Genomic DNA, 25,139 nt, shown 5'->3' on the forward strand with positions numbered 1-25,139 from the left:
TACTGCATATTCTCATTTATTAAGGTGGAGCTAAACACTGAGTACACATGGACAAAAAGAAGGGAACAATAGACACCAGTTCCTACTTGAGAGTGGAGGGTGGGAAGAGGGTGAGGATCAACAAATTACCAATTGGGGGTACTATGCTTATCACCTGAGTGACAAAATAATCTATACATCAAACTCCTGCAACATGCAATGTAACCCGAAATAATGTTATAACAATACAAAACAAAACAGCTTTTTGTTTGTTCTACTTTTTTTTTGTATTTTAATGCATTATTTTTGCTTTTACCTTCATATCAATTCCTCCCTTCTGCTTTCTTTTGATTTACTCTATTTTCCTTTTCCTAACTTTTTACCTGGTTGTTTAATTCATTTTTTTCTTCTTATTTACATAAGTATTTAATACTATAAATTTTATTTGATAATTATTTTAGCTGTATTTCATAGATTCTAACATAACATTTGTTAAATATGGTTCCTTTTTATTTTATATTTTTCTTTGAGTCAAGAGTTGTTTAGAAACTTTTTTTAACTTCAGAGTGCAATGGTATTTTGGGATTTTATTTTATGAATATCTATCAAATATCTGCATTATGAAAAAAAAACAGTGTGATGGAAGAGGAGGGCCATCATAGCAAGCCCTCTAATATAATTAGTTGATCCTCGTTAATCATGGATTCCACATTTGCAAATTCATCTACTTCCTAAAATTTATTTGTAATCCCCAAATCAATACTAGCAATGCTTTCTCGGTCATTGGTGACATGTGCAGAGTGGTGAAAAACTTGAATCACTTAACATGCATATTCCCAGCTGAAATTAAGCAAGGTAATGCTATGCCTCCTTCTCTCAGCTCTCATACTGCAAGTATCCTTCTCACAGTCTATTTAGTGCCATGATTTTGGCATTTTTGTACTTTTTGTTGGCAATTTTGCCGTTTCAAATGGCTCCCAATTAGTGTATTCAGTGTTGTTTAGTGTTCCTAAGAGCAAGAAGCCCATGATGTGCCTTATGGGGAAAACACATATGCTTAGGTAAGTGTCACTCAGGCATGAGTTACAGTGCTGTTGGCCCTAAGTTTAATGTTAAATAAATCAACAATATATATTAAATAACATGTTTTAAACAAAAACAAACATAAAACAAGGTCTTTTACTGATCACTTGAGGAAACTGTTGTGAGCAGAGGCTCTCAGGAACGTAACCCTACATTTCCCCTAGGATCAGTGTTTCAGTATTTGCTAATTCAGTGTTTGTGGCAACTTTGAAGAACATAACTACAGTAAATAACCAGAATAGATGGTACAATAATATAAATATATATTACAATTAATTTACACCTTGTCTTAGTCTACTTTATGCTGCTATAACAAAATATCTGAGACTGGGTAATTTATGAAAAACAGAAATTTATTGGCTCACAGTTCTGGAGGCTGTGAAGTCCAAGATCAAGGTACAAGCAGGTCAGAGCCCAGTATCTCTGCTTCCGAGATGACACCATGCACGCTGCATCCTCTGAAGAGGAGGGTTATGCTGGATCCTCACATAGCAGGGATATGGGCCAAGAGAGAGCAAGAGGGAACTGAACTTGCCCTTTTCTAATGGCCCCAATCCTACCCATGAGGGTGGAGCCCTCACAGCTAATCACCTCATAAAACTCCTACCCCTTAACACCATTACAACAGTGATTAAATATCAACATGAGTTTTAGACTGGACAAATATTCAAACCACAGCACACCTTGCCTGCTTTTAGAGAGTGCTCTTGGTCTCTTCTCTATTGCCATACCCTACGTCCTTAGCCAAGAGGATCTGCATATAAGGCACCTATGTGCCCCATTATAGGTTATGTTTCACTCCTCCTTCTAGGGGCTCAGGACACAAGAATCCCCTGCCCAAACAACCTGAAGTCAAGAGGAAGCTTATATCTCTGGTTGGGGTTAGAAAGAGAAGCAAGGTAGGATAAGTGGTAGCTGTCTCTGTACGGCTGCATTTGGGCATAGAAGCCCAAGGACTCTGTCTTAGTCCATTTGGACTACTGCAACGTAAAAACCATAGACTGGGTTGCTTAAACAACAAAGATTTATTGCCTAAATCAAGGCACTAGCAGATTTATTGTCTGGTGAGGGCCTGCTTCATAGATGGCTTACTCTGTCCTCACATTGTGAAAGAAGTAAGGGAGGTGGGGCACAGTGGCTCACGCCTTTAATCCCAACACTTTCAGAGGCCAAGGCAGGCAGATCACCTGAGGTCAGAAGTTTGAGACCAGCCTGGCTGACATGGTGAAACCCCATCGGGAGGCTGAGATGGGAGAATCTCTTGAACCTGGGAGGCAGAGGTTGCAGTGAGCTGAGATCACACCATTGTGCTCCAGCCTGGGTGACGGAGCAAGACTCTGTCTCAAAAAAAAAAAAAAAAAAAAAAAAAAAACAACTGTGACCGATTTCTCTGGTGTCTCTTATATAAGGGCATTAATCTCATTCACAAGGGCTCCACCCTCATGATCTAATCACCCTCAAAAGGCCCTGCCTCAAAGAATTCTAAATTTAATCCTGGTCTTCCAGGTCTATATGAAGGTATATTTGTAAGGAAAAAATATTTTTAAGATAGAATATCAACATATTTTATTTAATATTACCTTGATTGACAATGTTAAATACACAAGCATGTGGTATGTAGACTTTATTTCTCTGGGTCTAAAACTATTAGGAGTGGGCCTTATTACTTGGTATATATTTAATTTTTATGAGTACATAGTAGGTATATATATTTATGGATTACATAAGGTATTTTGGTACAGGCACACAACACATAATAGTCACAGCAGGGTAAACGGGGTATCCATCACCTCAAGCATTTATCCTTTATGTTACAAACAATCCAATTAAACTCTTTTAGTTATTTTTAAATGCACAATAAATTATTGTTGACTGCAGTCACCCTGTTGTGCTATCAAATACATCTTACTCATTCTATCTAGCTCTATTTTTGTAACCATTAACCATCTCCACTGCCCTCTCCACCACCTATCTACCCTCTCCAGCCTCTGGTAACCATTATACTATTCTCTATCTCCATGAGCTCAATTGTTTTACTTTTAGTTCCCACAAATAAGTAAAAACATGCAAAGTTTGTATTTCTCTGCCTGGCTTATTTCACTTAATATAATGTCCTCTTCTTTCCATGCATATTGTTGCAAATGACAGGATCTCACTTTTTATGGCTGAATAGGACTCTATTGTGTATATATACATTTTTTAATCCATTTGTCTGCTGATATACACTTAAGTTGCTTCCAAATCTTGGCTATTGTGAATAGTGCTGTCATAAACATGGGAGTGCAGATATCTCTTTGATATACTAATTTCCCTTTTCTGGAGTATATCTAGCAGTGGGATTTGCTGGATCATATGGTGGTTCTACTTTAAGTTTTTTGAGGAACCTCCAGACTGTTCTCCATACTGGTTGCACTAATTTAATTCCCATCAACTGTGTACAAGGTTTCCCTTTTCTCCACCTCCTTGCCAGCATTTGTTATTGCCTTTTTAATAGAAGCCATTTTAACTGGGGTGGGATGACATCACTTCATAAGTTTTGATTTTTATTTCACTGATGATCAATGATGTTGATTGAACAACTTTTCATACACCTGTCTGCCATTTGTACATCTTCTTTTGAGAAATGTCTATTAAGTTTTTTGCCCATTTTAAAATCACATTTTTTCCCTATTGTTGAAGCTCCTTATACATTCTGGTTATTAACCCCTTGTCAGATGGGTAGTTTGCTCTAACTAGGACTTCCAGTACTATGCTTAGTAACAGTAGTGACAGTGGGGATCTTTGTCACGTTCCAGATCTTAGAGGAAAGCCTTTCAGGTTTTCCCTATTCAATATAATACTAGCTGTGGATCTCCCTATATGGCATTTATGATGTTCAGGTATGTTCCTTCTATAACCAGTTTCTCAAGGGTTTTTGTCATGATATGATGTTGAACTTCATCAAACGCTTTTTCAGTATCAGTTGAAATGATTATATGGCTTTTATTCTTCATTCTGTTGATAAGATGGATCACATTGATTGATCTGTGTATGCTGAACCATCCTTGCATCCGAGGGATAAATCCCACTTGGTCACGAAAAATGATCTTTTGAATTTTGTTTGCTAGTATTCTGTTGAGGACTTTGACATCAATACTCATCAGAAATATTGGCCTATGTTTTCTTTTTTTGATGTGTCTTTGTTTGGTTTTGGTATCAGGGTAATAATGGCCTTGTAGAATGAATTTTGAAGTATTTTCTCCTCTATTTTTCAGAATAGTGTAGTAGGATTGGTATTAGTTCTTTAAATGTTTGGTAGAATTCAGCAGTGAATCCACTGGGTGCTGGGCTTTTCTTTACTGGGAGATTTTATTACTTTTTTTTTTTTTTTTTTAAGATGGAATCTCACTCTGGCAACCAGGCTGGAGTGCAGTGGCGCGATCTTGGCTCACTGCAACCTCCACCTCCCAGGTTCAAGCAATTCTCCTGCCTCAGCCTCCCAAGTAGCTGGGACTACAGGCATGCACCACCAGGCCCAGCTAATTTTTGTATTTTTAGTAGAGACAAGGTTTCACTACAATGACCAGGAAGGTCTCGATCTCCTGACCTCGTGATCTGCCCCCCTTGCCCTCCCAAAGTGTTGGGATTACAGGTGTGAGCCACCGCACCCGGTCTTTAATCTTTTTTTTTTTTTTTTGAGATAAGAGTCTTGCTCTGTCACCCAGGCTGGAGTGCAGTGGCATGATCTCAGTTCACTGCCACCTCCACCTCCCGGGTTCAAGCAATTCTCCTGCATCAGCCCCCCTACTAGCTGAGATTACAGGTGCATGCCATCATGCCCGGCTGATTTTTGTATATTTAGTAGAGACGGGGTTCTGCCATGTTGGCCAGGTGGGTCTCCAACTCCTGACCTCAGGTGATCCACCTGCATTGGCCTCCCAAAGGGCTAGGATTACAGACGTGAGCCACTGCACCCAGCTTGATTTTATTACATCTTCGATCTCGTTACTTATTATTGGTCTGTTCAGGTTTTGGTTCTCCTTTTTTCATGTGGGCACTTATTGCTATAAACTTCCCTCTTAGTACTGCTTTTGCTTTATTCCATAGGTTTTGGTATGTTGTGTTTCCTTTTAACATTTGTTTCAAGAAATTTTTCAATTTCCTTCTTAATTTCTTCATTGACCCACTGATCATTCAGGAGTATGTTGTTTAATTTCCATGTATTTATATAGTTTCCAAAATTCCTTGTTATTGATTTCTAGTTTTACTCCACTGTGGTTGGAGAATATGCTTGATATTATTTAGACTTGTTTGAATTTTAAAAAATTGTTTTGTGACCTAACATATTGTCTGTCTTGGAGAATGATACATGTGCTGAGGAGAATAATATTTATTCTACAGCTGTTAGATGAAATGTTCAGTAAATATCTATCAGGTAGGTCCATTTGGTCTATAGGTGCTGATTAAGTCTGATGTTTGTTAATTTTCTGTCTGGAAGATCTGTCCAATGATGAAAGTGGGGTGTTGAAGTCTCCAGCTATTATTGTATTGGGTTCTACCTCTCTCTTTAGCTCTAATAATGTTTGCTTTATCTATCTGGCTGCTCTAGATATCTATTTGGTGTATATATATTCACAATTGTTATATCATCTTGCTGCATTAACTCCTTTATCACTATATGACCTTGTCTCTTTTTATAGTTTTTTTCTTGAAATCTATTTTGTTTGATATAAGCATAGCTCCTTTTACTCTTTTTTTTTGTTTGTTTCCATTTGCATGGAATGTATTTCTCCATCCCTTTAAGTCTATGTGTTTCTCTATAGATGAAGTGGGTTTCTTGTAGGCAACAGATGGTTGGGTCTTGTTTTTTCTAATTCATTCAGCCACTATGTTGTTTTGGAGAGTTTAGTCCATTTACATTCAATGTTATTATTGATAAGTAAGGACTTACTCCTGCCATTTGTCATCTGTTTTCTGGTTGTTTTGTGGTCTTCTCTTCTTTCTTTCCTTCCTCCCTGTCTTCCTTACAGTGAAGGTGATTTTCTCCGGTGGTATGTTTTAATTTTTGCTTTTTATTTTTTGTGTATCCATTGTATGTTTTTTGATTTGAGGTTATCATGAGGTTTGCAAATACTATCTTACAACCTATTATTTTAAATTGATGACAACACTGATTGCATAAACTAACAAGCAAAGAGATAACTAATAAAAACTCTAAACTTCTACTTCATCCTCCTGCTTTTTAAATGTTTGTTTCTATTTTATATCTTATTATACTGTCTATGTCTTGAAGTATTATTGTAGCAATTACTTTTTATAGGTTCATCATTTACTGTCTCTTCTCAGGATACAAGTAGTTTACATACCACAATTACAGTGTTATGAGTTTTTCCGTGTACTTACCGTTAACAGTGAATTTTGTACCTTCAGATGGTTTCTTATTGCTCATTAATGTACTTTTCTTTCAGGCAGAGGAAGTACCTTTAGTATTTCTTGTAGGACAGTCTGGTTGATGAACTCCCTCAGCTTCTATTTGTCTGGAAAAGTCTTTATTTCTCCTTCGCATTTGAAGGATATTTTTGCTGGATATACTATTCTAGAATAAGTTTTTTTTCCTTCAGCACTTTAAATATGTCATGCCACTCTTTCCTGGCCTGTAAGGTTTCCACTGGGAAGTCTGCTGCCAGATATATTAGAGCTCCTTTGCATGCTATTTGATTCTTTTCTCTTGCTGCTCTTAGGATCCTCTCTTTGTCCTTGACCTTTGGGAATCTGATTATTAAATATCTTGAGGTAGTCTTATTTGGGTTAAATCTGCTTGGTGTTCTATAACCTTCTTGTACTTGAATATTGATATCTTTCTCTAGGTTTGAGAAGTTCTCTGTTATTAACCATCTGAATAAACTTTCTACCCCTCTCTCTCCCTCTACCTCCACTTTAAGTTTAATAACTCTTAGATTTGCCCTACTGAGGCTATTTTCTAGGTCTTGTAGGCATGCTTCCTTCTTTTTTCATTATTTTTTCTTTTGTCCCTTGTGACTGTATTTTCAAGGAGCCTGTCTTCAAGCTCACTAATTATTCTGCTTGATCAATTCTGCTGTTAAGACATGCTGATGAATTCTTCAGGATATGAATTCCATTTGTCAGCTCCAACATATCTGCTTGATTCATTTTAATTATTTCCATCTTTCTGTTAAATTTATTTGATAGGATTTTGAAATGCTTCTCTGTGTTATCTTAAATTTCACTCAAAACACCTATTTTGAATTCTCTATGTGTAAAGTCACATATCTCTATCTCTCTGGCATTGGCCACTGTTGCCTTATTTAGTTTGTTTGGTGAGGTTGTGTTTTCCTGGATGGTCTTGATGCTTGTGGATGTTCACTGGTGCCTGGGGGCATTGAAGAATTAGGAATTTATTGCAGTCTTTGTAGTCTGTGCTTGTTTATGCCTGTCCTTCTTGGGAAGGCATTCCAAGTATTCAGAGAGACTTGTGTGTTGTAATCTAAGTCTTTGGTCACTGCTCGTATATCTTCATTAGAGGGCATCCCAAGCCCAGTAATGCTGTGGCTCTTACAGACTTGTAGAGTTACTGCCTTGGTGATCTTGGGTAAGATCTGGGAGAATTCCCTGGATTACTAGCCAGGCTCTTGTACTCTTCCCTTATTTTCTCCCAAACAAACACAGTCTCTCTCTCTGTGCTAAGCTGCCTGGAGCTGGGGAAGGGATAACACAAGCACCTCTGTGGCCATCACCACTGGGACTGTGGTGGTTCAGACTTGAAAGCCATCACCACACTGGGTCTTGCCCAAAAGCCCACAGTGACCACTACCTGGCTACCTACCTATGTTCACTCAAGTCGTAGCGCTCTATAATTAGCAGGTGTTGAATTCAGCCAGGCTTCTGTCCTTCCCTTCAGGACAGTAAGATCCCCCTGGCCCTGGGCAAATCCAGAGATGCTATCTGGGACCAGGGCCTGGAGTTGGAATCGTAGGAGTCTATCTGGTGCTCTATTGTACTGTAGCTGAGCTGGCACCTAAGCCACAAGACAATGTCTTTCCCACTTTTTCCTCTCTTTTCCTCATGCAGAAGGAGTCTCTCCCCTATGGTCACCACCGTCCCAGGCCTGCAGCAAGTACTGCCTGGCTACCACTGATGTTCACTCAAGGCCTATAGACTCTTCAGTCAGCTTGGGTGAATGCTGCCAGCCCGGGGTCTCTCCCTTCAGGGCAGTGGGCTCCTCCTGGCCCAGGGAAGGTCCAGAGATGTTGTTCAGGAGCCACAGCCTGGAGCTGGGGATGCCAGGAACCCACTTGGTGCTCTACCCCACTGTAGCTAAGCTGGTATCCAAGGTACAAAACAAAGTCCCTTTACTTGTCTCTCTCCTTTCCTCTGCAGGAGTCTCTCTCCATGGCCACCATAGCTGAAAATGTGGTGGGGCACATCTGAAGCCAGCACAACCCTGCGTCTTACCCAAAGCCTACAGCAAGTACTGCCTGGGTACCAGTGATGTTCAAGGCCCAACATCTCTTTAGTCAGCAGGTGATGAATCCTGCTAGAACTGGATCCTTCCCTTCAAGGCAGAAGGTTCCCCTCTGGCATATGGTGTGTCTAGAAATGTAGTCTAGGAGCTACAGCCTAGAATGGGGGGCCTCAGGACTCTGCCTGATACCCTATTCTACTGTGGCTGAGCTGGCATCCAAGTTGCAAGACATAGTTGTCTTTACTCTCTACTATCTTCACCTCAAGCAGAAGGAAGGAGTCTCTCCCAGAGTTGTAAGTTGCGTTGCCTAGGGTTGGGGGAGGGTTGATGCAAGTACTCCCTGGGCCACCCTAGCTGGTATCTCATCAGGTCATGTGGACCCCAAGTCAACTGGCTCTGAGCCCAGCATAACACGTGTCCAGGAATTACAACCCTTGTGGCCTAGACTGCCTTTCAAGTTTACTTATGACCCCAGAGAACTTTAGCTCATGGTGGCAGGGTTTGCTGGAATTGGAACTCAGGTTCAGACCTCTGGGATAGACAACTTGCCTCTGTCTAGGGCGGATCTAAATGCTCTTTGTGGGTGCTGGTTGAGTTCTGCCAAGTGTTGCTTTCTGCTGTGACACAGCAGCACTGTGGATGCAACATCCTACAAGCATGGTGCTCTCCCTTCCCCAAGCACACGGATTCTCTTTCCACGCCATGTGGCCACTGCAGGGGGATGGGGGAGGGATGGTGTAGGTGATTAAAGACTGTCTTTCCTATCCTATTCCATGCCTCCTTCCTTAATATAGTTGTTCAATTTGATGTTCCTGCAGAGGGGATGACCACCGGAGGCTTCTATTCGGCCATCTTGTTCTGCTTCCTCTCTAGGATTGGGCCTTATTAATATTACATTATTACTATCACCTTTTCACAATCTTGTCAAAAGAGGGAGGAAAAAAAGAACAGTCAAGAAACCTTATATTTTTAGTGATCTTTGTGTTAGTTTACTTAACTTAGAAAAGAAACCAGTCTTTTAATGATAGTTTAATTTACAAGATTTTTCTTACTTAACTCCCAGGGGGATTGGAGTCAATCATATGGTGGGACAGTAAGTGATTAAATTTTTACATTTCTAAGATCTTCATACAGTTTAACACAAAACAATCCAACAGATATCATCTAATATATAATTTACTTCAAATGCTTTTGTGGCACATTACAGTAGTACATGCATAAGATGGCATTCATTGAAAAGTCAGGGACATCTAGATAGTCCCCAAAGTTTAAGGGAGTTGTAAAAGCAAAAAGGTCACTGTAAGGGTAGATTCTAAAATCTACTCATGTATCTGGGAAGATCATGGCTCAAACAAAACATGGTTGGAATAACCAGTTTTTTGGCCCTTTTTTATTATGTAATAATAAATTGCTCCAGTTGAATGCTTCACCACCTGAAGTTCCTTTTAATATTTACTTTCTAAAAACCCGATATGAAGAATCTAGAATAATTTGTGATAAATGTTTAAAACTTTTTAAAAATTACAAGATAGTGTGCAAAAGTCACTGTGATTGTGAAGCAGTCATGTCTAAACTAAAAGATGCATTAAACTGGGTAACAGAGGCTTTTTAAAAACTATTCTTTTCCCTTATAATTTTCATGACTATTATTCCTAAAAACAGTATTCTTTAGTAAACTGAAAATTATATGCTTATATTCTCTATTTTCTTTTTCAGATACTTTAACTATCTAATACGCTTATTCTTCCCAATTCTAACATTCTCTTCTGGAACACTATTTGAAGCTCTCAAAAACACATCTTCCGACTATCTATTGAAAATCTCAAGAGAAAAATGTTCCACACCTTTGGCTGAATTATTAAAAATGAAATCTAACAGCTGGATAGCCTCTGAGGATAGGTGTAGACAAAACACTGGTTCAAAGATTGCTACAGGTCAAATCACTTCACATGCTGTGGCTCTATTCTGTCATCAGTTCACATGGGTCAAGGGCTATGTAACATCATCAATGAACCTGTAAGGAATAATAGAAAAGGGAGAACTGTATTGCAACTCATATAGAGAGGCCAGATGAACAGAGCCAACTTCCTTCTTAACCTTTTTATTCTACTTCAGCAAAATCCAGCACAATTCAACCAAAGAATGTACTGAGAATCTATTATATTGAGTCCATGAAGTTGGTGCTACCAAGGATACAAAAATAACTAAGACAGGATCCCTGCCTCCAAGAACTTCACTTCTAGCTGAGAGGCAGCCACAGGCACAAGCAATTAGAGTAAAGATAGGATATGGACAGTGGAATAACAGAGTTATGATGTATCAATGGAACACCTAAGAAGTGGGGAGACTTTCTGAGTAACTACAACGATTAGTTCAAGAAGTTCTTTGAGTTGTGCCTTAATGGGAGGTAGACTTTCTCCACTGAATACGAAGAAATGAGAAGAGGGCTTCTTATTTACAATGGGGGTAGCGCTAGTCTATTCTTTTCATTGAGAACTACAAAATGAAGATGAAATATATTATAAAACATTGTAAAAGCATCAAAGAGTTCACAAGATAGTAAGGTCAAAACTGAAGGAAAAACAATCAAAGACAAAGAGCTGAAGGTGTTTTTACCCTGAGAGTATTTTGCCTATTCTGGAAATTATTCTGGAAATGAACTTTTGTTTTGATAGCCCTATTTGGCTTAAGATAATTACATACCTCATAGAGGGACTGACTGAAGAAAGGACAGATTATTAGAACAGAAAACAAAAAAGCTGAAACGGAGTCCCACACCTAGCTGTGCAGAGGAGATCCATTCTGTTACATAAGGATGAAAGGCAGCATCAGTGTGGTTCCCACACTTAGGGCATATGCTGGCCCTTGCTCTTTTTTCCTCACAATACAGCAATCCGGGGGGCATTTCTTTTCCATAAACTACAAGCAAAACTTCCTTTGCAACCTTGCTTTCCAATTCATGTAACTGGTAATAGCACTAATTTCCCAACATGCAACTGAACACTTACAAAGGAAGAACAGTTTTCATAGGTGTTCAGATCCAAAGACAATGTGAAAATTACATGTAATCAAAACTACTCTTGAAAATCTTTAAATTGTCCATGAAGTATAGTATCTGAAGTTTCATGAATATAACCTATAATATTGTAATATGAGAAATACATATATTTGGCCTCTGCCCCTGGTTCCTGACAAACAGCTCCTAAAACCCTTGGAGTCTGGAGTGAAGAGTGTCTTTTGTATGCTAATAGAATGACTAGTGGCTGGGGGCCCCTAGGCAGCTTCAGGATGGCAGCTGGTGACCAGAAAGACTAAAGCATGATTGGAGGGTTGGGACTTTAAGCCCCAGCCCTCAACCTCCAGGAAGTGGAGAGGGGTTGATGGTTGAGCAGATCACCAGCAGCCACTGATTTAATCAAGTATGCCTACCTAATAAAGCCTTCATTAAAACTGATGGAGTTCAGTGACCTCCAGGTGGGTTAACAAAGAAAACACTGTGCCAGAAGGGCAGTGCATTCCAAATCCACAGCTTCTGCATTGGGGACCCCTGCAGACCTCACCCTATGGATCTCTTCATTTATATTCTTCAAAATATCCTTTGTAATGAGTAGGTAAACACAAGTAAATTTTCCCTGAGTTCTGTCAGCTGCTTCAGCAAATCAATTGAGCCTAAAGAAGGAAACATAGGAACCCAGATTTACAGCCAGTCAGTCAGAGGCACATATCACAACCTGGGGCTTGCATCTGACACCTAACGTGGAGGGGAGTCTTATGGAAATGAATCCTTAACCCTTATGGATCTGACACGGACTCCAGGTAAACAGTGTCAGACCTGAATTACAGGACACCCAATTGGTGTCCACCGGAGAACTGCTTGGTATGTGGGGAGAAAACCGTGCACAATCCTACAGTCAGAAGTACTGTATTGAGTGGTGTGTGAGAGTAGGGAACACACTTTGGCTTTTTCCCATCTCAAAACAACTGTATACAACAATATGTACATATAATTGCATAACATATACAATAATAAACAGATAAAACCACATATCCAAAATATAATTTTCCCATTTTTAAATGTTTTGATGGACAATAATAGTTAAATTAGTATAATGTCATTATTCTGTATTTTTATATGGCCCTGCACAATTCTTTAAATGCATCTTGTACATAATTTCTACTGATGATGATAAATTACAATAAGGCATCACATGCAAGACACTGGCTAAATGCTTTATATTCATTCTTCCATTTAGTCTTTATGAAACTTTTGAGGTAGGTATTTCTCATATTACAATATTAGAGGTTATATTCATGAAACTTCAGATACTATACTTCATGGACAATTTAAAGATTTTCAAGAGTAGTTTTGATTACATGTAATTTTCACATTGTCTTTGGATCTGGACACCTATGAACACTATTGTGTTGATTATCAACATATATCAACATGCTGATATACTGTGCTCCTATGAGAACCCAGTGCCACAGCGGATCTGACAGGACGCAGAGCTCAGGTGGTAACACTCGCACACTGGCTCCGCACCACCTGCTGCATGGCCTGGTTCCTAACTGGCCACGGACCAGTACTGGTTTGCAGCGCGGGGATTGGGGACCCCTGAGCTAGAGGACAAATGAAAATATAATAAGAGAAAAAAACAAAAACAAAAACAAATGAACAAATACCAGAGCTGGCTTTAGAGAGTAACATAGTATAAGCATCTCATTTTTACAGATGAAGAAGCTCAGATCCATGGAGTTTATGTATGTTAAGACACACCTTAGTTGTCCTAGCACAATTTTACTGGAAATGGCGAAGATAAAAGAAAATGAATTTCTTAAGATATTTTTACATTCCTCAGGAATTGGGGAAGTAAATGTCATTAACTAATAATCAGGCATGGTAAGAACTCAGGTTTCCACCACACCACACTGCCACCTTTCACACTTTTCACCAAGTTTCTAGTGTAATTTCCTTCCCTCCCTCTAGAGCTCACGCTTAACTTTTCACTAGTCTGTACCTTTAACATAAATACTACCTTTTCTCTAAAGATATAATCTATTATTGCTGCATTTATGCGATAGGAATATTAAAAAAAAAACCACTGGAAAGGTAACCAACTGTCTCCTTTTTTTTAATACAGTTTTCAAAGTGTATCATAATTTCTTGCTGCTAGTCAGTATGCTACTTAATCTCTGAGCCTTGGTTTACCCATCTATATATTAGGAATAATAATGATATTGCACTTTGCAGAGTTAAATAATTCACATGAAGTGATTACAAGAGTATCTGATACGCAGTGCTACATGTTAGCTAAAGTTATTCATTTAAAATGCTATTCCTGCCACTTTTATCACAAAAAAGAATTGTTTATAATAGAGTCTCTCTATGACATAACTATTTATTGTTACATATCATGCATTCTATATATTAATAATACCTAGATGACAGTTAAACAGTTAACTATGGTAACAGAAATTATAATGTGAACTACAAGACAAGTTATATCTTCCAGATTTTTACTTACAACACTCCTAGATTTTTTTCACAAAATTTCTCTTAATGCCTAAGTACCTTTCCTGTAATCAAGATCACTTTTGCTTTGTAATGTACTCAGAAGACCTATTTAAAGAATTGTTCTTCACTGCCTTCTTTTCCAACGTGGTAATTTTCTTCTGACTATAATACAGGTACCCTTTCTACTTTCTTTTTCAAGACATTAAAGTGGATTACGTAACTAGCTTAAAGCTAATCTATATATAACCATTTCTAATCAAATGAGACCCTCTGAATGCCCACATAAGTATTAAGTGGTATTTTACACCCTTCCAACATTAACAAGACCATCCTGCACACTCCTGACTCAAATTACATGGATTTTCTTTAAGATTATAGAACACATAACAGAAGCATATAATTTTCCAGCACAATAACTCTTTTCCAACTGAAAAGTATCCTGTAATATTATCAGCATCAATGGGAAAAGACCCCCAGTTCTCAATTTGACAAAGCTTTTGAGATGAAGCTTTCTCTTAAGTAAATAGCAATTTTCACATGCATAACTGCAAAAAATATGGGAATAACATAACTAATCATTCTGGACCCTAGACCATTTCAAAGCAATGGACTACTATTCAAATTGTTTTTAAAAGAAAACTAAAAAAAATTTTAAAAATCAATTCACAATTGATTTACTAATAAGTAAAGTCCCTATTAATAAAACAGTGCTGAAAAATGTTGGTTCAATTACTTTTATTTTTTATATAGTAAATTATTACACAGCAGGCCAATATGTATGTCTATAATATGTAATATGTATGGTATGTGAATAATGTCTTTAAAGCTAATTCTGCACTTTACTTATATATGTATCTTTAAAGTATTCTAAAATACCTCAATTAGTAAGAATTTTTTCAGAATCAGGACCCTGAGTAAGCATTACATTTACAAAAATTGAAATAAGGAAACAGTATTTACTAAATCAATATGTATTGTAAACTCAGCAGCCTAAGATTTAGCAATATTTTATCTAAACAACTAATTGTGCAGGAAGTGTTAAATTCAAAGTCTTCTGAACTTAGAAATGTACATGTAATACGTGTGCCTTTAAAAAATTAGATACAAAATGCTGTTAGTCAAATGTAATTTTATTCTCCAACTGTTTTGTGACATTGTTGAAAAAAATAGACTAACAAAATGTGATACTTCTAATTGGGAAACAAGAATACGAACTTTAAAAGCCTGTTTTTGTTTTTAAAAATCTGATAAACATTACAAATAATATGCTTTTCCCTTATAATTTTCTCCTTAAATCTATTAGAAAGTCTAAGCTTATGCAAAAAGAGTAAGAAAACTAAATTTCACTTCATAAGCCATAAAAAATCTCGATCCTTTCAAAATTAGAAGAAAGTAGTAATTATGTCTGACCTTCCATAATACTTAATTAACTGTGCATAAATGAGGTGTTCTATGGAAATCCAGAAAAAATAAAAATTATGTCTTTAAACAACAGTAAACGCTTTTAGATGGCAATTATGAGAAGTGTGATATAATGGGAGAGAATCTAGAGTCAGAGGATACATGATCAAGCCTAGATCATAACCCTTACTAATTCTGTGTTTCTGATAAACCACTTAACTGTAACTAAGCCTTCATTTTCTCAAGTACAAATATAAGGATAACAAAGACTATCTTACAGAAGATAAAACCAGATGTGAAAGCATTTGTAAACTGCTAAGTACAATACACGTGCTACTAATTATACACTTACTACTCTATACTTCCTAGCCTTCTTAAACAGAATTAACTGAACATATCTCATGGCCATAATTATGATTATAAATTATTGCGCTAAACTGTAATATAAGTACCACTGATACATCAACCAAGACAAAAGAAGGGCAAAATGCTATGAGATGGTGTATTAATCCATTTTCACGCTGCAGATAAAGATATACCCGGGACTGAGCAATTTATAAAGAAAAACAGGTTTAATGGTTCAAAGTTCCACATGGCTGGGGAGGCCTTGCAATCATGGCAGAAGGCGAAAAGCAAGTCATACATGGCAGCAGGCCAGAGAGAATGAGAGCCAAGAGAAAGTGGAAACCCCTTATAAAATGATCAAATCTTGTGAGACTTATTCACTACCATGAGGAGAACAATATGGGGGAATCCCTCCCACCACCCCATGATTCAATTATCTCCCACCGGGTCCCTCCCACAACACATGGGAACTATGGGAGCTACAATTCAAGATGAGATTTGGGTGGGGACACAGCCAAACTATATCAGATGTATTGTCTCTTGTTGCCTGCTGCCAGGTTGTTAGCTGAGACTTCTTGCTCCCATAGTATACACAGCTACCTACAATGAGCCTTCCCAGAATAATGCTAGTTGAAATTCTCTCTCCTGTAATTTGCTGCTTCACTTCATCTCTCACCCTTCTCAACAGATAACTTTGTCTTCTACTTTACAGAGATTAAAAAGAAGGTACCAAATGAGAGCTCATCAACTTTCTGCTACCAAACCTACAAACAAACCGGCTATTGCAACCATCTTTTCTTCCTTCCTTCCTTCCTGTAACAATGAAGACAGGTCCCTCCTGAGTCTCTTACCTAAAGCTAATCCTTCTACCTAGGATTGAGATCCTATCCCTCTCTGCTTTTGTTAATTATTCAAACTCTCCTATAACTTCAATCTCAAGCTTTTCCGTGGCTACTTCCCATACAGTGTAAACATGTTCAAGTCTCTCTCATCTTCTAAAAGAAAAGCAGGGGAAAAAATTTCAACCTTTTATTACAGTCCACCTACCCTCATTCTCCTTATCTAACAGCTATACCTCCCCTGTCCTAGAGAAATACCATGAAATGTACTAAAGACATGGCAGGGAGCTGGGGAGGCACGATTACAACTAAGATCATTTTGAAACAATGAGTGAGAATTAGGTGAGGCAGTGGATGGGCAGAGTGCAAATGCAAAGGCATATAGCCACAGAAGGGTATCTGGCCTCTAAAGGGAAAAGAAAATAGTTCAGGACTTCCACTAAATGGCAAATTAATTAGAGATAGGGTCTTGCTCTGTTGCCCAGGCTGGAGTGCAGTGACACAATCATATCTCACTGTAGCCTTGAATTCCTGGGCTCAAGCAATCCTCCTGCTTCAGCCTCACAAGTAGCTAGGATTACAAGTGTGAGCCACAGCAACTGGCTCACACTTTCATCCCTCTGAAAATTCCTTGATAGTAACAGCAAAGGAATAATAATTTTTTTAAAAAAGGCATAAATGTGTAAGAACAAACAGGAGAGAAGAGAAAAAAACACGCAAAAGAACAGGAGAGAAAAGACAGGCAAAAGACACCAAAATTTGAAGAGATGGAAAATTCATCAATAAATGATAACAAATTCAGTGTACCTGCAAAAACAGAAACCTAAGTCTAAAGTGAAAGAGACAAAGAAGTGAGTTCATTCACACAGAGGCAGGAGAAACTGAGGAATGGAAGGCACTAAGTACCTTGCAGAGTGGAGTTGAGGGGCAAAACTAAACAAGAGAAAGACTGGTTAAGACTAAAAAAATGGTTAGACCTCCACCTCTCTTCCTCACTATAAAGCCAGAAATCACAATTCATTTTATGAGGCTAGCATAACTATGATAATAAATTTAGACATAAACATTACGAGAAAAGAAAATTACAAATATACAGCATGAAACTAAACATAAAAATCCATGACAAAATAATAGCAACTAGAATCTCTCAATGTATAAATAAAATAATGCTTCATGATAAGTGGTTTGTTTATCCTAGGAATGAGAAGTGGGTTTAACTTAAGAAAAATCTACGTGATTCACCACATTAACAAATTAAATGAGAAAAAAATCAATAAATGCAAAAATTCAATAAATGCAAAAAAAAAGGATCTAACAAATTTAAATACCTACTTACCATAAAAACTCTTAGCAAAGTATTAATTGGAAGAATTTCCCTAAGCTGATAAAGGGCATCTTTAAAAACATACAGCTAACAGTATACTTACTGGTAAAATATTGAAGGTTTTCCTCCTAAAATCAGGAACAAGGCAACGATACCTGCTCTTAACACTTCAACTGAACATTTTAATAGAAGCAACCAGCTAGTGCCTTAATGCAAGAAAAGGAAATAAAAGACACACAGATTGGTAAGACAGAATTAAAACTCTCGTTATTTGCAAATGACATAATTGTGTTGGCAGAAAATTCTAAGAAATCGACAAAAATAGCTATGAAAATTAAAAAGCAAATTTACCTATATTGTAGGATAAAAGACCAGTATATAAAAATAAGCTATAATTTTATATACTATCAATCAACAACCGAAAAATGAAATATTTTTAAAAATACCATTTATAATGGAACCAAAAACCAAATAACTAGAAATAAATTCAAGAAAAGATATGTAAGATCTCTACACTGAAAATTATAAAACACTGATGAGAGAAAAGAAAGATGGCTTAAGTAAGAAGAAGGATACATGTTCATGGATTCAAAGACTTAATATTATTAAGATGCCATTCTACCAAAGTGGATACCTATTATTACAATCCCAGTTTAAAACTCAAGCAAGACATTTACAAGCTGATTCTAAAATTTCTGTGGAAATATAAGCAAACTAGAATAACCAAAGTAAACTGGAAAAGAAGGAGAATATTAGAGAATTAACTTTACAATGACTTTGAGACTGACTATAAATCTACAGTAATCAAGATGGAGGTATTAGTAAAAGGATAAACAAATATATAAAACAGAATAGAGTCCAGTAATAGACTCATATTGCCAAGACAGTCCAATGGAGAAAAAAGTCTTCAACAAATGATGCTGGAACAACTGAATATCTATACTGAGGAAAAATAAAAACATGACCTCACATCTCATGCTATACACAGAAATCATAAGTCTAAAGGTAAAAGCAAATGACCACTTCTAGAAGAAAACATCGAAGAATATTCTCATAACCTTAGAGAAGATGGAAAGTATTAACAATAAACACACACATTTGATAAATTATATTTTGTCAAAACAAAAAACTCTGCATCAAAAGACACCATTAAGAAAATGACCTGGTAAATCACAGACTAGGAGAAAATATATACAACATATATACAAAATCAAGAATATATTTAATTTAAAAAAAACACTTCATAAAAGAAAATTATAGAAATGGCCAATTATCACATTAAAAAGGGCTCAACATCATTAGTCATCAAGTATGACTAGACACTGTAGAGTAGTCCAGTGATTCTCATGGCATGTGGCAATTTTGACATGCAGGCGGCATTTTTGGTTGTTACTGGCATCTAGGATCCTGCCACACATCTTACAAAGCACAGGACAGCCGAAATAACAAAGAATTATCCTGCCTAAAATGTCAATGGTGGCAAAATTGCGAAAACTCCAATAGCCAAAATGAAAGAGACCAATAACATCAAATATTGGCAAAGATGTAGAGCAACCAGAACTCTCTGATACATTGTTAGCACATACGTGAAATGATTTATCTACTTTGCTGTTTGACAGATACTACATATTATGTGCAGACTGCTTCTCAGTGGCCAATTAAAGGCCAGCATGGCCTACAAGAACCAGAATGATCCAGTCTGCTTTTCCAGGCTCATTTCCCAATTAACTGAGTGAGGTACAAGGATGGTTTAATATTAGGATATTTTTCAATAAAGTCTACTTGATTCTGCTGACAGAAACTTTAAAAATTCTGGGGCGAAAGGTACCTTAAGGTCATTTAGTCCAACATACTACCTAAAGTAAGAATATTAGTACAATCCTGATGATGAAACAGTTACTGTCTCTCACAATGAACATTAATAGTTTTGGCAAAACAACATTGATGTAACTAGTATAAACTAAAGAGACAACAAATTCTATATAAATAATGGTTCTTTACTCTCTATAAACTGAGTTAACTGAACTTCAGTATAGAATTACAGATATTGGCTTAAGAAGCATCACAATACAGATTGAAAAAATGAATATAAAAGTTCAGAAAGATATATTTACAAATACTACAATTCATTTAAAAAAAAGAGTCAGCCGGGTGCAGTGGCTCATGCCTGTAATACCAGGACTTTGGGAGGCCGAGGCGTGAGGATCACTTGAGGTCAGGTGTTCGAGACCAGCCTGACCAATATGATGAAACCCTGTCTCTACTAAAAATATAAAAATTAGCCAGGCGTAGTGGCATGCGCCTTAATCCCAGCTACTTGGGAGGCTGAGACAGGAGAATCCTTTGAACCTGGGAGGCGGAGGTTGCAGTGTGCCGAGATCACGCCATTGTACCCCAGCCTGGGCAACAAGAGTGAAACTACATCTCAAAAAAAAAAAAAAAAAAAAAGTCAACTGATAATTAGTGTATAAATGGTCTAAATCAGCATTACCCAATAGAAATATAATGTAAGTATAAATGCCGGCTACATATGCAATGTTAAAAAAGTAAAATGCAAGAGAAACAAACTTTGATATGTGCAAATACATGCATGCATATTATGTATATAAAACACAAAATAGCCAGTAATCCAAAATGTCATCATTTCAATATATAATCCACATAAAAACTGTTTGATTATTAACTACAAAGAATTATCAGACAGGGAGTTTAACTGTGATAAGTTTATTAAAGGATATAGTAGAAACAGTGGACAATATGTATAAAAAGATGAGAAAGAGATAGAAACTTTAAAAAAAGAGCCAGTAGAAATGCTAGATATGAAAATTAGATAAGAGATCAAGAATTCTTTTAAGAAGTTTATCAGCAGATGGACACAGTAGAAGAAAAATAAAACCAGTGAACTTTAATCAACATAATCAACATAAAAATTGTTCAATTATTTTAACTCTTTTTAAATACTGTCTTTAAAATCCAATGTATATTTTACCCTTACAGTCCATCTCAAGTTAGGCTAGCCACATTTCAAGTGCTCAACAGCCACATGTGGCTAGTGGCTACTGTTGTTTATTATGTAACAACACTTCTAAATATTTTACATGGATTATTTCATTTAATCCTCCCTTGGCACATATAAGAAAAAGTAACTTGTCCAAATTCTCACAGATAGAGATGGACTCAAGATTCTAACTCAAGCAGCCTGACTCAGATCTCCTGCTCCTAACCATGCTTTCCCACCTCAAATCAAGTTTTTCTGCAATATTACTGAAACGTTTAATTAAATCAAATTAATACCTGGATTCCTGCCACTGGTATCCTATTTTCTGGAAACCTAAATTTGTGGTTTCATATAAAAATTGATTTTTTTCCACTCATGATTTAAAATGTGAAAGAAAAGACTTACCATTAATATGAGTTTTTGATATTTTTGTTTTAGGTCTGATATATTTGCAGATGGGTCTGCCCCCAGGATGCTGTACCAATCCTTTTTTGGCATCTGCTCAACCGCCATCATCCATGGAACCAGAAGTGGGCCTTCTCAGATTAGCTGAATAGAAATATTAATGACAATTCATCACAGTTTGCCATGTATCTAAGAAAAAATTAAGGACTGTTTTTGTAAATTCTTTAGTATTTAGTCGAGTAAATCATGATTATAATGCAAACCTGAGGAAGCACAGATTTTCATTTAAAATGTCCCAAGAATTCCACGTATAAGTGTACCGACAAGTATGGAAAACGTGTTAGGTATTTCACGATATATATTTATACTTTAATTAATGAACAGCATTAAAAAAAAGAATTTTATAATGAACCGGGTGGTGTATGAACCTCTAAGAAGGTATTTCTGCTAGTCTTATGATAAAACTGGCACACAAGTAAGCACCCACTAAACACGCTGGAGGAGCTTAATGAATATTTACAAAATGAACGAATAAAAAAAAAGCAAAACAGAACACCAAAGAATTAAAATAAATTTGGGGGCATTCCTTCTGAATGTTTCTCGTTTGCTTTTCCTCCAGATTGTCTGGAGAGCATGATATGGGAAACAACGTCAGCACCGGCTGGTAGAGAACAAGAGTCCCCTGTTATTGGAGAGGCGCTGAGACCTCGCAAAGACAGAGTGAAACTCTCTACGCGAGGATGCCCCAGTCTTCCACGCTCCAGAAGAGAGACCCTACCAGGAGCCCCAGAAATCAGGCAACCTCTTCCCACAACTATATACACTTAACGAAACAGCCGGGGCCTCCTCAAGCTCGGGACTTGGGAATCTTCTCCATTCACAGTCGGCTTTACCCACCCAGCCATTGGCGGGCACCCTCTCCGCGCTTTATAGGACACCAGACCTACCTAACCTCACATAGGCGCTGCTGCCCACTCCTCGCCTGCTGTCGGCCAGAACTCCGGGCCGGTTTCTTCTTCCGCCGGAAGTCACTGCTCCGACGTGTTCGCGTTTCTGGTGGAGCTGTTGTGGCCGTGGCACCGCTCAGAAGCGACGCTCCGCCCACCCCGACGCGGTCGCTATGGTAACCGGTCACCGCTTCTATGGAGTGGCGTTTACTACCAGTAAGTTCCCGAACTGTGAAGAAAGGCGCCTTTGGCTTCGCTCTGAGTCTCTCTTGTCCGGGCCCCGCGACTGTCGCTTCTCTCCTCCTCCTCAGCGAGCAACCCCTCGCCATCCCAGGCTTTCCCCGCCTTCTTCAAAACTTCCTCCGTTTACCGTACCCTGAGCTCTCAATCTTTCCGGTTGGTGCTTGAACTCTGGGGTGAGAGAGGGTGCAGGGGCAAGGATGTGAGAAGGATGAGGAGACCTGATGCCACCCTCGTCCCTACAGTTCCTTTACAATGTTCTCATTCGAAAATTAAAAGAACTAAAACCTATGCCAGGTAGGGCTACTTGCGGGGGATGGGGTCGGTTTAATTTTTTTTCTGCAGAAGATATTCAACGTAATTATTAATATTTCTTTTAGACCTTAGCAACCAACTTACAACATAAAAACGTTCCAAAATTCTTTCACATTTGCTATTTCACTTCGCTTTCATTTCAACCCAGTGAGACAAGTAAGGCAGGTGCTATTATTCCCACTTTATAGATGAGGAAAGAAATCAAGGATCAAGGCCAAACAGCTAGTTGGGTAGCAGCAGAACAAGGACTCAGCAAGTCTACACATTCCCAGGGCAGCTATGCTATCTTTCAAGCTTACAGAAAAAACCAGAATGAACTGTTCTTCTTCGAAGCAGTTAGGGGGCACTGCATATGGGCAACTGTTGGGGTTTGTTATTGTTGCTGCTGGTGGTGGTGGTGGTGGTGGTGGTGTTTTTCTCACCTTTCTTTCTTCTCCCCTTCTTGATTCGTGTGTTTCCTTTTATTACTTCTTTGTGCTGCTTACTTTACATTAACACCTCTTCCTAGCATTGTACCTGGAGATGAAAACTACATCTTATTTTTCGCCAGCATGACATAAATTTCACTTGGAGATGTTAAAATGGTTTTGTTGTTACTGCTTTGATTTTGCTTTCCTCCTTTTTTAAACTTCTACCAATCTGAGTCTGAGAAGCAGTCAAGATAAACTTAAGCAGAATAAATAAAATAATCTAATATGATCAATTATTTAATGATGTTATGAACTATAAAGAATAACAATGAAACAAGCAAGTTTAAAAATCTGAAGATGAAAGTATAGATTAGGTTCTCCACAGGATTTTGTCATGTTTAAAGGCAGATACAAAGAGCATCTGGTTTTAGTCCTGGCTGCATCATACTTTCTTGTGTGGCCTTATGAAAATACCTAAAGCAATGGAATTAAGTAGTGTGGTGAATGCTTTCCTAAACAGTACTGTCAGAATGATGCCACCTTGAACATCTTTAGCCCTCAAACTCCCCTCTGTCCACAGCTTGGTTCTTCCTTGTATAGGTAGATATGCTCCGGTACTCCAGGTTTTTTGTTTTTTACAGCAAAAGCATTTTATTTTGATTTACTATTTATTAGGTTATTGTGTTACCTTATTTCTTTATTGGGGTTTGGAAAGTAAGAAATAGTTTTTTTCCCCAGCAATCCCAAATATTTTGTCATTTCATCTCTACATACTTTAGTTTGCATCCCTAAAATGTACCAACTTTTTCTTTTATCTCCATAATGTCATTATTGGACTGTCACATAATATCTAGACCTTACTTACATTGCCACAGTTAATTGAAAATGTCTTTTTCTGGTTGGTTTGCTTGACTCAGAATCAGACAAAATGTACACTTTCCATTTAGCTCTTCTGTCTTTTAAATATCTTTTAAATTATAGCAGTCCCATTTCTTCACTACAACCTTGTTTTTTTCTTTTCTTGCCATTGGCTTACTGAATGAGAACAGTTGTCTTACACTCTGCTTATACCAAAATAAACTTCTTAAAACAATTTTTACATAAATTTTTGATCATTAAGCTTCCTTCATTTTTCATTTTATAGAGCAGTACTTTCCAATAGAAATATAATGTGAGCCATAAGTGCAAGCTACAAAATTAATTAATCTAAAAATTATTAAGGTGATACTTTACATTCTTTTCTCCTACTAAGTCTTCAAAAGCTGGTATGTGTTGTGCCCGAACACACCTCAATTTGAACTAGCCACATTTCAAATGCTCAGTAGCCACATGTGACTAGTGGCTACTGTATCCAGCAGGGCAGGTCTAGAGAATAAAGTCCTAACTCCTTAACCTGGCATTCAAGTTACCTCTTCAATATGATCCTTACTTTTCCAGCCTCCCCTATTATCTCCATACATTAAACATTTAAACAATTGGATCTTTTCATGGTACTGAAATCAACCCAGTAGTCCCATAGACAGGGTTTTGTTTGTTTGTTTAGTTTTGTTTATTGGGTTTTTTTTATTAATAAACATAGAAATGGACACTTCTTGTCTGAAAGCTTGAAACTTGCATTTGTTTTATCTTTTTGTTTGCTTGTTTGAGACAGAGTCTTGCCCTCGTGTCCAGTCTGGAGTGCAGTGGCACGATCTCAGCTCACTGCAGCCTCTACCTCCCAGGCTCAAGTCATCTGCCCACCTCAGATTCCCAAGTAGTTGGGACCACAGGTGCATGCCACCATGCCTGGCTAATGTTTGTATTTTTTTTTTTGTAGAGATGGAGTTTCACCATGTTGGCCAGGCTGGTCTGGAACTCCTGAGCTCAAGCAATCTGC

At 37.6% G+C, this 25,139-nt stretch overlaps 2 protein-coding genes across 7 annotated transcripts in view; one reads left to right on the top strand and one right to left on the bottom strand.

Annotated features, from left to right (window-relative positions):
* Window positions 1-22,420, bottom strand: part of DNAJC24 (DnaJ heat shock protein family (Hsp40) member C24) — a 60,182-nt gene extending 37,762 nt beyond the window's left edge. For both annotated transcript variants that reach the window (XR_008492598.2, XM_054441526.2), the window contains exons 1-2: window positions 22,299-22,420; window positions 21,352-21,495 (exon numbers count right to left, since the gene is read on the bottom strand). Coding sequence is in view for 1 of the 2 variants with exons in the window: in XM_054441526.2 (XP_054297501.1) it covers window positions 21,352-21,462 (111 nt within the window). In the remaining variant the exon portion in view is untranslated. The remainder of the gene's footprint in view (window positions 1-21,351; window positions 21,496-22,298) is intronic.
* The window catches only part of DCDC1 (doublecortin domain containing 1), a 515,544-nt gene continuing 512,375 nt past the window's right edge, over window positions 21,971-25,139 (top strand). For 3 of the 5 annotated variants that reach the window (XM_063671024.1, XM_054441510.2, XM_054441513.2), the window contains exon 1: window positions 22,422-22,835. The gene's annotated coding sequence lies outside the window, so the exon portion shown is untranslated. Of the gene's footprint in view, window positions 22,836-25,139 lie in introns of all 5 variants that reach the window. The other 2 variants (XM_054441512.2, XM_054441511.2) reach the window with 2 other exon arrangements.

Source organism: Pongo pygmaeus, chromosome 9 (assembly GCF_028885625.2).
Source record: "Pongo pygmaeus isolate AG05252 chromosome 9, NHGRI_mPonPyg2-v2.0_pri, whole genome shotgun sequence".
Classification (NCBI taxonomy): Eukaryota; Metazoa; Chordata; class Mammalia; order Primates; family Hominidae; genus Pongo; species Pongo pygmaeus.